General features: G+C 42.4%; 1 protein-coding gene across 1 annotated transcript in view; it reads left to right on the plus strand.

The window, feature by feature from the left end:
- The first annotated feature begins 5,911 nt into the window (after nucleotides 1-5,911).
- OPTC (opticin) overlaps nucleotides 5,912-14,423 on the plus strand; it is a 12,220-nt gene continuing 3,708 nt past the window's right edge. Inside the window, exons 1-3 of the mRNA XM_044445295.1 lie at nucleotides 5,912-6,488; nucleotides 7,795-7,951; nucleotides 13,712-13,870. Of these exons, the coding sequence (XP_044301230.1) occupies nucleotides 6,258-6,488; nucleotides 7,795-7,951; nucleotides 13,712-13,870 (547 nt within the window). The 5' untranslated portion in view covers nucleotides 5,912-6,257. The remainder of the gene's footprint in view (nucleotides 6,489-7,794; nucleotides 7,952-13,711; nucleotides 13,871-14,423) is intronic.

Here is a 14,423-nt window from a genome sequence, read left to right on the forward strand (position 1 = left end):
TCTAATCCTAAGCACATGAATTTCTTAGGATGCAACCCAGTCGGGATGCCTATAGCCCTCCAAACTCAGGGGATTACAGCTATTCTCTACAGGGTGGTACGAGTACAGAGGTGAAGGCTGCCTCGGTACTCCTTGTGCCCTGCAAAGCACTTAGATCCCCAGCTTTGCCCACCTAAGTGTGGTTCTCCAGAGGAGTGGGAAAGGAGGCCGGGTGCTACCAGGATGTCTCATACCATGGCGGTACAAATCTCCATCCTCCTTGACCCAGGACTGTGCAGAAAATCCCTTTTCCAGGGCTGCTTTAGTGACTTCAGAGGACCACTTGATGCCTGTATCTATGGGGTGGGGAGGACTTGGCGTTCAGAGCCCCAGCTGCAGGGTCGGTGTGACTTTTGACCTCATAGCTGGCTCTCCAAAAAATCCTATGGGCATTTAGATGTTGCCTACCTGCCATAGAATTTTGCTGCACATGGCTTTCCTCTTTAAAAATACCCAGGGTGACTTCCAACAAAAATTATTAAAGCATTCAAACGATGAAATGCCTAAAAATAAATTAAAATGCCAAAACATAATAAAACTACTAAAACTGCTAAAACTAATTACAGTCCATAACCAAAACAGAAAGCACTCATCATATGGTGTCATATGACAGGAGAAAGACAGAAAGCTCCGCTAGGCTAGGGTTAGGAGACTGGCATGTTCATAGATCTTTCAGGAATGAGTTTCTCCTCTGCCATCTTTGTACTGCAGCTTTATCAAAAGAAAGATTTTTGGGATCAGATGTGAGCTACCCTAAAAGAATATTAAGGCTGCCAAAAGTTGCTTTTTAAAAATTTAGTAAAGCTCAAGCTAACCTTATAGCACAGTCAACTTCAGAGATTCAGTTTGAATCACAAACCCTGAATTGTCAAAAAGATAAAAGTGGAAACATTTAAACATTTTCATAAACAATGTTTCTAAAACATGAAGGCACACGTTTTAAAGTGTAGCCAGAGTCTCAGAAGCCTCTGGCAGAACAGTGGAGAAGAAACTTATTTTTAAAATATTTTTAATATTAAAAAAAAATCTGAAGGAATTTCTTAGTGATGATGCCCATCTTTGGAATGACTTTTATCCAGATGTTTGGCTGCTGGTATAGACACAGAGATGGTATTAATCCATCTTTTTATCTATCTTATTTAGATGTCTTTTGGGTACCTTTTTAACAAGTGTTTTAACAAAATGCTGCTTTGGTTTAAATACCAAATCTGCTTTTTGCTATTACTACTTTGATGTGAATTTGTTTGGTTGTTTTCAATTATTATTAACTGGAGTTAAGGAGCAAGATAAAAATATTGGAGTTAAAGAGCAAGATAAAAATTATTGGAGTTAAAGAGCAAGATAAAAATTATTGGAGTTAAAGAGCAAGATAAAAATATATGTAGAAATGACAATTTTGAAGAGATTCTAATTATTTGGGACTGAGCCACAGCAGCTATCAAGATTAAGTTTGCCCTCATTTTTACAGACTTTGTTGCTCTAACAGTGTTTTAATTTGTAGAAGGTGAAGGGTTATTTGTTGTTGTAGAAGTGATGACAAAAGTGAATGCTGTTGAACAAGCTACTGTGGAAACATAACATAGAAGCAAAAGTAATTTTAAAAGATGGCTACAAATTCCCTATGGACATTCTAACTCTAGCCAGGCACTAGTCTTACTTGAAATGCTTAGAAAGATTCCCAGAATCAGGGAGTTCCTTGTCAATGGCTTAATCCTCACAGGCCCCCCACTTTCTTCCCAAATATTTGCATAATTGCTGCAAAGTCTATGTAAGGGGAAATGGGAGAAGTCTCGGGAAGGACAAAAGCTGCTTCCAGGCCTGCCATCCCTGATTGCAGTGAGGTGGCAAGCCTTTGGCAGGAAGGGCTTAACTGACCATCCTCACTTCCAGTGGGTTTTGCTAAGGGACACCATGGGGGGCTTAAAAGGGAGGGGGCAGCTTGACGACAGATGGAACAGGCACCACCCTGATTGGTTGCCCTTTCTGTTTAGCCTGCAGTCCCCCCACCCTTTCCGCACAGTCGTGCCCTCCCTGCCACCACCATGCTCATTATAAGCTTTTCCGTCCCATCATACTGGTGCTGCAGGAGCACTGAGGGACTGGCCTCTTTGCTCAAGGCAGGCGAGCAACAAAAGTGGTACGTACATCTGCCATTTGCTCCTCTTTCAGTTCCTCTTCTTCATTTGCGTCTTTGTCCTTAACAAGTGGGGGATCTTTTATCCTCAATTCAGAGAAGTTCTGATGAAAGCTTCCCAGGGGTTTAGGCTGATACACAAAGCACCAGATTGTCCTGTGGCAGCATGAGGCTCGAAAGCTTGTCAATTATCATTTCTGGTTGGTTTGCTCTATGGAAGATTTGTGGGGAGCCTTCCATTCAAGGCGTTTTATTAACATGGTTTGTTTTGGAGCTCTGTGCAAAATACGTTTGCACGTGCCTGTGTGTGTAGACATATGGGAGAAGGGGAAATGAAGCTTACAAAGTACATTTCTGCATTCAGAAATGTCCGTGCTTGTGAATCTTTTTATGAGATTGAATGTGATCATGTGCTTTTATATGCTTACACAAGCACTTTTGTAGGACTTAAATGTTGTTCAGATGTGCATGAAAGAGGGGCTTCTATACACAAAGTGTTTAACCCACCACATTACCACTTTAGCCCACCTCTTCTGCCATTGTCTTTGTGGGAGGAAAGGGAGTCCTTTGCAGGGATGTATGTGTGGTGATGGTGGGAGAAGCCCGGGTTTGTCTTATTCTGCCTTTCTCTATATGCCTTTGCCCAACCATGAAGTAGCCCATGGTATTACTGCAGTATAGTGAATTTTCATTCTGCTTTAACAGCTGGCTTTCTGCACTCTAAAAAGAGCCATGAAAATGACTGGAGAACATGGAAGAGACCCTGGACTAGGATGATGTGTTTGTTTGTTTGTTTCTACATGTACTTATAGGCCACCCATAACTGCTGAGGCCTTCTTAGGAAGCTTACAGTACATAAACATATTAAAACATGTCCTGAAAAGGACCTGCAGATTTCCATGCATGAAGAATCACACGTGCAGTATAAATGCTGCATGTCGTGAAGGCCAAGTCCCCTACCCTATGAATAGGCATACAAACATACATTTGTGTGTCTGTAATTTAGTATTTGTATTTATTTAAATACAGAGACCAGAAATAAATCAATAAAGCTTCCACGATTGCTTAAAATGTATAGCCACAGCACCTCGACACAATCCCTCGAACTATTCAGAGCTGCAGTGGAAAGTGTAGTTTGAGCCTTGCACCTCAATGAGACTTTTCTTACTTGTGGGGCTTCTCACAAATGGGGTGCTACCACTGAGAAAACCCTCTCCCCAGTCTCCATTTTATTTACTTCTAAGGACAGGGGCACCTGAGCAAAGATCTCTCTTGCAGACCACAGCGACTGGGAAGGTTCAGATTTCCAGTTCTCACATCATTTAGGGCTTCATTGTTAAAATCAATATTTTGAATGGCGTCTGAAGCAAACCATGCAGCATATTTAAGATGTATCATGGAATACTCATGTGAACAGGTGAGCTTATGTTCACCTGTTTGCTGCATCTGATTTACATGCTGCATCACTGTAGCAATATATGTACATTTGTATTGTGTGTCTGTGCATACAGAAATGTGCACACTTCTAGGCATGTTGTCACTATACATCATCCTAACTATTATTAAACACAGGAACACATTGAATAAATGGCTTGGCAACCATATTACAGTCATAATATGGCCGCCCTCCAAGGACCAGCACCTTCTGAAAAATAAAAAAACAGATTCTTCTTCCAAGAATAATGAGTCACTTTTAAGATCCATTGCACAGTTTGTTTTTACATTGCAAAAAGAGGACAAATCTTACACCAAATTCTGAATACCTCTGCTACTCTGTGTGAACCTCTTTTCTTTGGGTAGCCAACATTATGGGCTTTCTTCTTGCCTCTTGTAAGGCATTTTGGATTTGTGTGGGTTTTGTTGGCAGTTGGCTGGCTCCTCAAGTTTTGCTAGCAGTAGTTACTATGTATATGCATTTCTCTTTGTACATGTACATGTGCATGTAGCTAGTATATGCTTCTGTTTCTATACATTACTGCTGCACTCCCAGTTGCATGCTATAAAACCAGAGACTGACTCCCTTAAAAAAGGTAGTGGAAAAGAATGTTCAGTTCTGGAGAAAGGGCAGGGCTAATGAATGTGGCCTAACAAATATAATTTAAAAATGAAATTATGTGCTTGGGTAAAAATGAAAACAGAAGCACCTCCTACGTTTTAGAAAGAGAGTAAGGTAAGCCAAGAGCATGGACTGGGGTAAGGACTGCGGTGTGCTGATATTGCCCCTTTTCATTTTGTAGGGCTCTTGTAACCTGAGCAATGATGTGGCTTGCAGAAATCTGTCAAATTCAGTTTTTTATCTTATGCCAAGGAAAACACAGGTGCCCTGTCCAAAAGAAAAGATGGCAACTTTAATTATATTGGTGAGATTGTTTCTTCTGCTCAAACCTTCCTCAGCTGTGAGGTGAACAAAGAATTGCTTTGTCTCTCTGCAAAGGGAGTGTCAGGATTCAAGCATCTGGAAATGTGTGTGTGTGTGGGGGGGGGTTCCTGTGTGATGTTTCTGTAAAGAGTACAGCACAATGTACACATTCTTCCAGCAGTGCAAGTTATCTAATGTTTGGTTTGATCTATGGAAGATCTCTTGGGATTAAGAGACTCCACTTTGAGGCTTTTTATTAGCACAGTCTGCTTTAAAGATTTGTTATGTGCCTGTGCAAAAGTTGAATATCCCATGTGGATTTCTGCACGCATATGGCAACACATCCATAATGTGCATGTATGCGCATTAAAGCAATAAACTTTCGTTTATGGTCTGTAATGAGTCACATTTCCACTGGGGGGTGCTACGTGACTCCCTATTTCTGAAACTGCTTCATGTTTTGCCACCTTAAACCAGAATGTCCTTTAAGCTGCAGTCAAGTCTGGCTTCTGAGACAGAGATGAAGTGTCCCTGGGTCTCTCCAGCACAGCCAAGCATTCAAGCATGAAAATGACTCAAGGGGGAAGGAGAGTAATAACCCCCTCCAGGCTAGAAGTTTCAGCCATTTGTTCTCTGCCCCTCTTTGCTTTATGAAGCTTGCAGACTTTCTCTCAAAAAGTGCTGCAGGGCAAGGTCAGGCAGTCTCCAGAAGCAAAGGAGGTGCAGTCATAATAAGGAGCTAAAGCAACAGAAGCTTCACAAGCTGGCGCAGGAAAGCCGGACGGCAGAGGAGGCAGGGATGGAGTCAGACCTGACGGTAGAAAGGCCGGCTTAATGGGGAGAAAAGAGAAACAAAGTAAGGGTGGAAGAGAGATTGGGACTCCCTTAAGAACTGGCTTTGCTGCCGACTGTGTTTAACCTTGAGATTGAATTCTTCGTCTCTCTGTTCAAAGCTTAAGCTCTAAAGTATGAGGTACTAGAGCTTGGGGCTAACCGGAGGAGCCCTTGTGAGGAACCAGGGTGGTGGCGTTTTTCCAGAGTGAAAGAAAAGCACTGTGCTTGCACTCAGAAGACAACAACTTACTTCCATTCCTGCTACACATTTTCTAGCAGTGTCCTCCTGCACAATGCATAGAAAGCCTATATATGTTGTGCCTATATACCTATGGTTTGTTGATTCTTCTTGTTAGCTGCTTTGGGGATCATTTGGAAAAGTGGATACAGGTTGATGATGCATTGAAAAACGGTTCTAGAGAGCCCTTCCACGGCCAGGTTCCCCCCAGAGGTGTCAGGCTTCAACTCCTCTATGATGGCCTAGAGCCAGGAATGTTGTAAGTGGTCATCCAAAGCATCTGGAGAGCATCAGGTTGGGGACAGCTGGTTTTGCACTCACCTCCTGCTCAAACAATGCACTGATATTCGGTGTTGAAATCTCTGCCCATGATCATCTTGCTAGAGCCTCTTATTGTTTACTCATTCAAGCTGGAGAGTGCTGCATTGGTTTCATTTTACAGATGCAGAATGGAAGCCCAGATAAGGTGTTATTTTATTTTATTTTTATTTAAAATATTTATACCCCGCCCTATATGCAAAAGCATCTCAAGCACTAGGAAGGATGCACTAGAAAGTCTGTGCCAGAGGCCAGGGGCGCTTCTCATGCTGGCTTTCTAAAAATGCTGCTTAAAGTGCCTTGTTATTAGTCCCTACCTTCTCTGTAGGGACAGGATGCAGACGGCATCCTTGGTGGGCATACTAACTGCCCTGACTTTGGCACCGGCTCTGACTGCTCTGCCTAAGGAAGAGAGGGGGAAGAAGAATAAGGAGAAAGCCAGAGTGGACATTGAGACTTACAGCCTGGATCTGGACAACTATGACCCCAGCCTGGAGAACTATGGAGAAGTCATCGATCTTAGTAACTATGAGGAAATCTATGATTATGGGGACCTGTCATCCAAGGTATTGTATGATCAAGGCCTTGTGTCTTTGGTGTAGTGCCCCCAAATTCCACAGAAGTGGGACATGTTACTGAGTAGGTAAATTCTTTGGTTGAGAATCTCAGATCTGAGTGTTTTTTACCTTTCTTGTCCCTCCTCTGCATTTACACCAATTGCTAGATTCTATAATGTGTCTATCCCCAGGATCCATACATTCCCATCTTACATTTCACAGATTTTTGCCAGATTACAAATAATTTAAAAGCTTGACTCTTTGAAGTCACATAAAATATATGCAAAGTCTTATAATGTATTCACTTAACAGAACTGGAATCTAGTAAGCTACTTGTACTGAGTCTGACCATCTAGCCCAGTATTGCTGGTACTGACAGGCAGCAACAATCCTGGGTCTGAGACAGGGTTCTTTCCTAGGCCCGTCTGGAGAAGCTGGGGACTGAACCTGAGGACTTCTGCATGTAAAGCACATACCACCACTGAGCTATAGGGTTACCTTGGTGCTGGTTCAGAATATAGAGACACTGATACACATACCAATGTGCAGATATAGAACTGCGAGGATAGAAGCATCAGACTATAAGACCGATCACCTTATCCCAGGAAGTTGATTGCTGAGAAGATTAGAGCAGCAGCCTCAGTTAGACTTACCAATATGCTCATCACTTCCCTTGTCTCAGGGATGCTTTCCTTTCCCTTCACTTTGTAACCTACGGTGGCTCATACCCTGTACTGCTGCACATCTTTCACAGGGCAATTGCTGAGCCAATTCCTAGGTAGCCATAAATTTGTTATAGGCGAAAATTGATCTTCTTTGAACAGACATTTCCTGTGTGTAGTGGTGGTGGGAGGAATCCACATTTGGGCCATGGTGTTAGTGGAGAAAGGTGGCAACTCTTTCCCCCACTCCACATCAAGGTCCCAATAAAAATGGCACTGATGGGAGATTCCCACCCAAGGCATTGTCCTCACATGGGGAAATGTGCGGTGAGAACCAACTTATGGCTGATATAGCCAGCAGCAGTTTTCACAGCCATAGTGGCATTTCCCCCCAGCTGCTGAAATGTCTAACATCTGCATCTGTGATTAGATAGTGTAAATGTAACATTATCCACTTAGACATATTTGGAGAGCTTGTACAGTGGGTGGTGAGGAACTAGCAGTTCTAAGAAATTGGTGCAAAAGCCTGGAAGCCTCTGACTTAGAGAATTCTATAGAAACAGATGAATCAGTGCTCCTGTCTGGAAAATGAAACTATCAATGCTGATTCGGTGCATAAATATAAAGATGTATATCTAATGCTTTGTTTTCAGATTGAGGTAGGCACCTTGGCTCCTCCTCCCATCAAGAATTCTGCCAAACCTCTGAGCACGGCTTCTGCACCTACAGAAAGTCCACAAAGCAGCCCTCCAGCCTCCACAGCAGTTACGTCTAAGGAACCAGAACTGTTTGGGTCCATAACAGATCATGGTGAGCAAAAGCTTGCAAAATCATCTCCTAAAGATAGGAGTGGCATGTACTAGGTGGGAACTGGTGTGAGTTTGTACTGGAAGCTGTGTGATACCAAGTCAGACCACTGACCACTTTAATTTGGTATTGCCTACACTACAGATAGACAACCTTCAGCCAGGATGTCCAATGGTCAGGAATTATGGGAGTTTTCACCCAAAACATATAGAAGGCACCAGATTGTCTTTCTGATCGTTCATCCCGATTCTTGTTGCTGTGGTTATGTTGACAATGGTGTTGCGGTGGTGACGATGATGGTGGTGTTCTTTTTCTTCTTGTTATTTCTGTCATACCTTTCTGTTAGCAAGACCCAATGAGGCCTGCATGAAGCAATGCAATCAAAAATATTTGATGTAACAATAACTAAAAATAAAATTGGAGTGTTAAATGACATTTCAGTTAAAAACATGTGTCTAAAAACTGCAGGTCACTAAATATTAATCTTCTTGATATAATCCCCCCCATCAAATACCTGGAAACATACGATGATTCCTATAGGGAAGCCATCCTAGAGCTTGGCTATTACCACTAAAATCCCTTTCAGGTAAAGAGATAAGCAGCTACATGGTTATGATCCAACCATTAGCTGTCCGTCAGGGGTGGGTGATGAGCACCCTGTGGGACACATTTAGCCCCTGACCTACCTCTGTGTCCCCAGAGAACCTCTGGTGCACCTCCAAAATTCAGGAGTGTGGCAGCAAAAGGACACAATTCTCTATTAAAACAAGGTATATATTGAATGTGCACTGTGTTTTCATGGAAATAGCATTCTTCTGGGTCCTCAAGAACATTATTTGCCTTTAAACAAGATGCATGCTTGCTGTACACCTTTGTCTTAATGTGGATGCTTTTGCTACTGTTTTTCTATTGAAATTAAGGGACAGCAGTAATTTTGACAGTGTGTGTGCACCTCTTTCGGTGGGAGGGAAAAATTTGCCCCCGGACTACTTGTTGCTGCTATATATTGCATATATACACACCAAGCTAACCTTTCAATCTTTCCAAGGAGGTTCTTGCTAAAACATATGGTATATTTTTCCTGGGACTTTACTACTTCAGAATGCAAGTAGGGAGTCACATTTTTAAATCCACCCACTCATTAGAAAATACCCATAAAATGCCAGCTTGCCAAGGAGACATGTTGTAGCTTATCCTGCTCCCTGACATGTTTGCTTTGCTCATACAGATTACTTTTTTAAAGTGTGAGGATTCAAAAGGTGTGAATTCAAACATAGAATACCTGCACCTGCATTATGATACAAAGCAATTCAAGAGAACTGTAAGGTGCTGTTTTTGCAAGAAATGCTGCTTTTTCAGACAATGGATATTTTCTATAAGGGATTTTCTCTATGTTACATTTACTCTTTGTTTCAGTTTTGCTACAGAACTGAGATCCCAGAACTAGATGGAGAGTTTTCTTCCCTGTTTTTCTGCTTCATAACCTCTAGATGGCGCTGTTTAATGGAATAACTCAAATATGATCTCATGCTTTGTTTCTCTTTTATAAATAATACCCCATATTCCCTGCTCCAAAACAAACAAACAATCACACACACCTCAAGGAAAGTGTTGTTTACAAACAGAAAGGTCACAACACCATCTAAAAAACCCGTAAACCTGTAACCTGAATAGAGATTAATGGAACACAATAAATGCCTCATGAAGAAATGAAATGAAAAAATGATCTTTTTCTAACATGAAAGAAGGATATATCCAGCATTTGTGCTGTAAACCCTTCCAGTAGCAACTTTAGATGGTGAAAGATTATAGGACTGTAGCCAAAACATACCAACAAAGAAAGTAGACAGAAATGCCAGTATGCTTGGGAGGAGTTTCCAGGGGACGAGGCTTGGTAGCTATCCCTGCCTTGATGGATCCCAAGAACCTCCCAAGGCCAGCTTGGTGTCCCTGGGACCAGAGCTTCTCTGCCGTGTTGCAGAAGGGACGCTGGATTCCTTTGTGTCCTCCTTTCACCATAAAACGAAGACATTTCTGTTCTTTAGGCATTCTTTTGTTTCTATATAAATGGTGTGCTCCGAATGTCAGTCCTAATTGTATTTCCTGCCACAGCTGGGCTTTATAGCATGATGTAATTTTATATTGGACTTTTGTCTTTATGTGGTTGTCTTTAAATTTCATGTCACTTCAAGTATTTTAGCTGCTAGAAAGGCAGCTTGGGGACTGATTCTTTGCTTTTAAATATATAAAAAGCATGTGCTGTTGGAAGTTTTAAAGATGCTGGATCCACCCCCCCCCCTCCAGCCCTGACCCCCGGCAGCAGAGGAGAGGAAGCGCAATACACTCCCCCTTGCAAAAATGGCTGAGCTGCTTGTGTGAGACATTAGAAGAGCTTGAGAAAGGCGCTGCTCGGAAATAAGCATAAATGCCAGCAAAGCAACAACACTTTAATGAGTAGAGACGCAGCGACAATCGGACAGAGTAGCAATTAGATTAGTGACAATTAAAATCCTGTAGCGAGGGATAAATATCTTTATTCATTTTCTGTCACTCTGAACTGGGACAAATTAGGTAGTAGGCTGAGCAAAATTGTTGCCTTTCTGCTTTGAACTCCTCCACTAATCGAGCTGGAGTCTGCTCAGTCCTCTGAACAGAGGCTTCTTGTTTTTTTAACCAAGCATTTTTAATTGGTGCTTGTGATCTTGTCATGTTGCCACCATCACTTTGACTCTGCAATGGGCCGTTGGCTCCAAAAAGCCACAATGGTCTCTCAGGCACAAAAATAGCTCCCTTCCCTCTGGGTTTGTATCTTCAAATAGGAGAGGCCAAGCCAAGCCCCTGTGGTAACGCCATCAGCTTAATAGGCATTGCACCCACTAGACTGGATTTGGACCAACTGATTCATTTTAAAAGAGCTCTTTGGATGAGAAGTTTGTGAGCCATCACTTAATTGCAATTGACTCATTCGCTTTTCTCTTAATCTTTTAAGTGAGCTTAGCTCTCACTTGTGAACAAGGTTCATCTGATATCTCGCACTAGCTTCCATGAACACATAAGACAAGCTGAATCTCACATATGCTGTGCAGCTCCCCTCACATTGGGTAATTATTCCCTGCTTTTCTGCTGTCAGTGGTGATTAAACCAGTGCACAGTAAACATCCACTTAGCCAAATAGGTCAGATCGGGGAAAAATACTTTTCAAAATATAGCAACAAAGTCAAGTATAAGACAAAAGGTTGTATTGAATGCTATGATTCCTCTAATTCAGAGTAGGGCAACCATGTTAGGTCCAGTGGCTACTGCATCCACCCCACAGGACCAGAAGGCCAGATGATGTCAAGGGATGGGGCCTTACAACCACAGTTTCTCCCCCTCCCGGGACATCATCTGCCCACCCCCACCCCCTGCCCAGCTTTTTAATATTTTTCTTTCTCTATGCAAAGAGAAGCACAGACCCTATGCAGAGAAAGGGGCTTGTGAGTGTCGGCAGAGTTGTGCTACACCTTCTCATGCTGTGAGTGGCCCAGGAACACACTCTGCTGGGACTTTCAGAAGCCAAGGCTGGCAAGCCCAAACCAAGTTGGGCTCCTGTATCAGTTGCGTTCTAAGTTGTATGGGCTGTGGATGGAGATAACAAAGGCTTCCTGCAGTGTCAAGGGCAGTGCTTGGGAAGTGGGAGGGCAGGGCCAGGTCCTGAGGAGGGTGCTCAACCATGTTTGGGTGAACTAGACCCCAGCATGGACTGGATTTCACTTGCAGAGGGAAGTTGTCCCCACTGAACTAAAGTAAAGCTTTCACCACTGGTGGAAACACAATTTTTATTATTGCTCAAGTGTAAAATTCAGTACTAAGATTCTACTAGTGTAAGCAGTCGCAAAAACTATTGCGCAACTCATCAGCAACTGATTGCACAACTGATTTAGCAACTAGAAGAACATGCTGCCTCTTGTACCTTTTCTGTTGGCCTAAAATTGGATATAACTCCAGATCAGCAACATGGTAAACATAACATACATTCAATACTACACGGAAGTAATCTAGACTTTATATAAGCACAAGGTAAGATGCACCTTAGTAAGGAAAAACAAAAGCACCAACTCAGTCCTCACTGCTAATGCTAATTTTGTTGTGACACTTTCAAGGGGCCACAGATGCCTTGCTTAAAGCCAATTCAAAATCTCAGAAGCAACACAGATGTACTTTTGTACTTGTATACGCCTGACAGAAAGTACAACTGTGGAGCCTATTTTATTTAGGGGACGTTGTGGTACTAGTATTTTTCCAAATTGCAATTGCTGCTCTGGCATCATATAGTAGAGAATGCAGTGCACTGTCGTTTGTATTTATATGCAAGGCAAGCACCACACATCTTAGGGAGAAGTAGCAGTTTAAATAGTTCATGTTTTGGTTTTTGTTTCACAGTACAGTGATGCAGGGGGTTGTTTGTTTGCTTTTTTTAATGCAGAAGTTGCATGATCTGGAGTGGAGGCTGAAAAATAAACATTGTAGTTATTCACTGCTGTGCACCTATTTAGGCACACAGTGAAAACTAGAGAGAAAAGCACAGATTTCTTACCTGCAAAGAGCATGAAAATCAGCATAAGGAAACGGCAGAGAATGAAAAGAAGAAGATGACAAAAAGCAGGAGGAGGGAAAGGATGGGGGAAATGTTGCAAAGCAGCTTCTACGGCAGGAATGGGTACCAGTGGCCCTCCAGATGTTTTGGCCTACAGCTCCAATGATCTCTCACCACTGGTGATGCCAGCTAGCTCTGATGGGAGTTGTAAATTAAAACATTTGGAGGGGCCCATGTGGCCTATCCTGGCTTTAAAGTTACTCCCATTGATAACTGTTGTAATACCACTTTATTATGAACATATGAAACATGGAAACTGCAGACACCAAAAAACTGTATAAAAGTAATTTGAGCAAGAAATGGAATATAAAGGGGACTTGCTACCAGGTTAGGTTTGTGTGAGCAGATGCAAAGGGAAATGCTAATGTAGATTGGCCCAGGTCATACCAGCAACTCACATAATGGAATAAGTAATTATGGCTGCCCTCCAGGCCACCAGTTTGTATCTGCCTCCAACTCCAGATATTAATTTGGCACCAGGCCCTGCCTGGTAGACCTTGGGATTCTCGCCAAACAACAACAGCAACAACTTTCCAAAAGCCTGAAAGCCTGTCTTACAGTATCAGACTTTTGCAGGCCTGGTGACAAAAAAGCACAAATTCCTGCATGAGAGTCCAAGGTCTGCCCCTATTTTACGCGTGCACTTTGGAAGATGATAGCCGATGATAAACAACAGAAGAATCCATTACTGTTGTCCTCCAGGAGTTAGAGACTACAACTCCTAGCATTCCTGACAGTTGGCTATGCTGGATGGGATTGATGGACATTGAAGTCCAAAATGTTTGGAGCGTACCAGACTGGAGAAAGCAATTTTAAGTATTTTAATATGTGTACAGATGGCAACTCACCATGTCAAAATTTCCAAGATTTTTCAGCTCACAGAGAGTCACAGACAAGCCAACTGGGGTATGCAAGTTCAGCAATGGAATCCCCATGAATAATATATAGTAATGGAAGGCAAACTGTGTGCATAAAGAATTGTGGAAACTGCTTTAGTGCTAAGGCCCTGCTCCTCTGGCAACTTATTTGTCATTTGTCACCCTAGGTCATTTGTCTAGGGCTGCTATTGCCAAGCTCTTGTACTGTGTTGAGTCCTCTTTATGTGTCACTGCCTCTCCTGTCTCCAGATCTTCCCACCTGCTTGATTTGTGTGTGCATCAGCAATTCCGTGTACTGTGATGACACTGATCTAGAACATATCCCTCCTCTGCCCTTGGAGACCACGTACTTCTACGCTCGCTTCAACCGCATCAGCAGGATTCAAGCCAATGATTTCCTTGGACTTGGTATGCTTAGGATTCCTGGATATGATTTTTAGAGTCTTGCATCCCTCTTTATCCCATTCTGTTACAAGTGAAGCCACCTGTCCATGGTGTTTCCATCCTCCTTCATCTTCCCTGTGGGAAAAGCATTTCCATGCATTTGTCTCACCCAAAAATATTGGAATACCAGAGTCGGTTTCATGCTGTTTCATCTTATTTCATGATTCGCATTTCATTTGGACTGAAAGCAAATTGACAATGTACTTGGTCCATGCCAGTTTTAGGTATGTGACAAATGAACCCTGTTTTCATGACTAATAGGAGTATGATAGCAGCAGGGGAAAGGATTCCACTTGTGGTTTCCCACCACAAATTCAATGAGATGTGAAAAAGTGAATCTGGCACATAGTAATGGATGTGAGTACAGCTGGCACACCATGAGCGAGAATCCAACAGGCTTCCTCTAGAGTTATCAAGTGCTAAATGGGCATGTGATTAAGGTCTGGGTACATAAACATAAAAACATAACAAAGCATAGCATTTATAAATACTGTATTTTTTGCTCTATAAGATGCAC

The sequence above is a fragment of the Varanus komodoensis genome, unplaced genomic scaffold (genome assembly GCF_004798865.1).
Source record: "Varanus komodoensis strain SLA01 unplaced genomic scaffold, ASM479886v1 scaffold1, whole genome shotgun sequence".
NCBI classification, from domain to species: domain Eukaryota; kingdom Metazoa; phylum Chordata; class Lepidosauria; order Squamata; family Varanidae; genus Varanus; species Varanus komodoensis.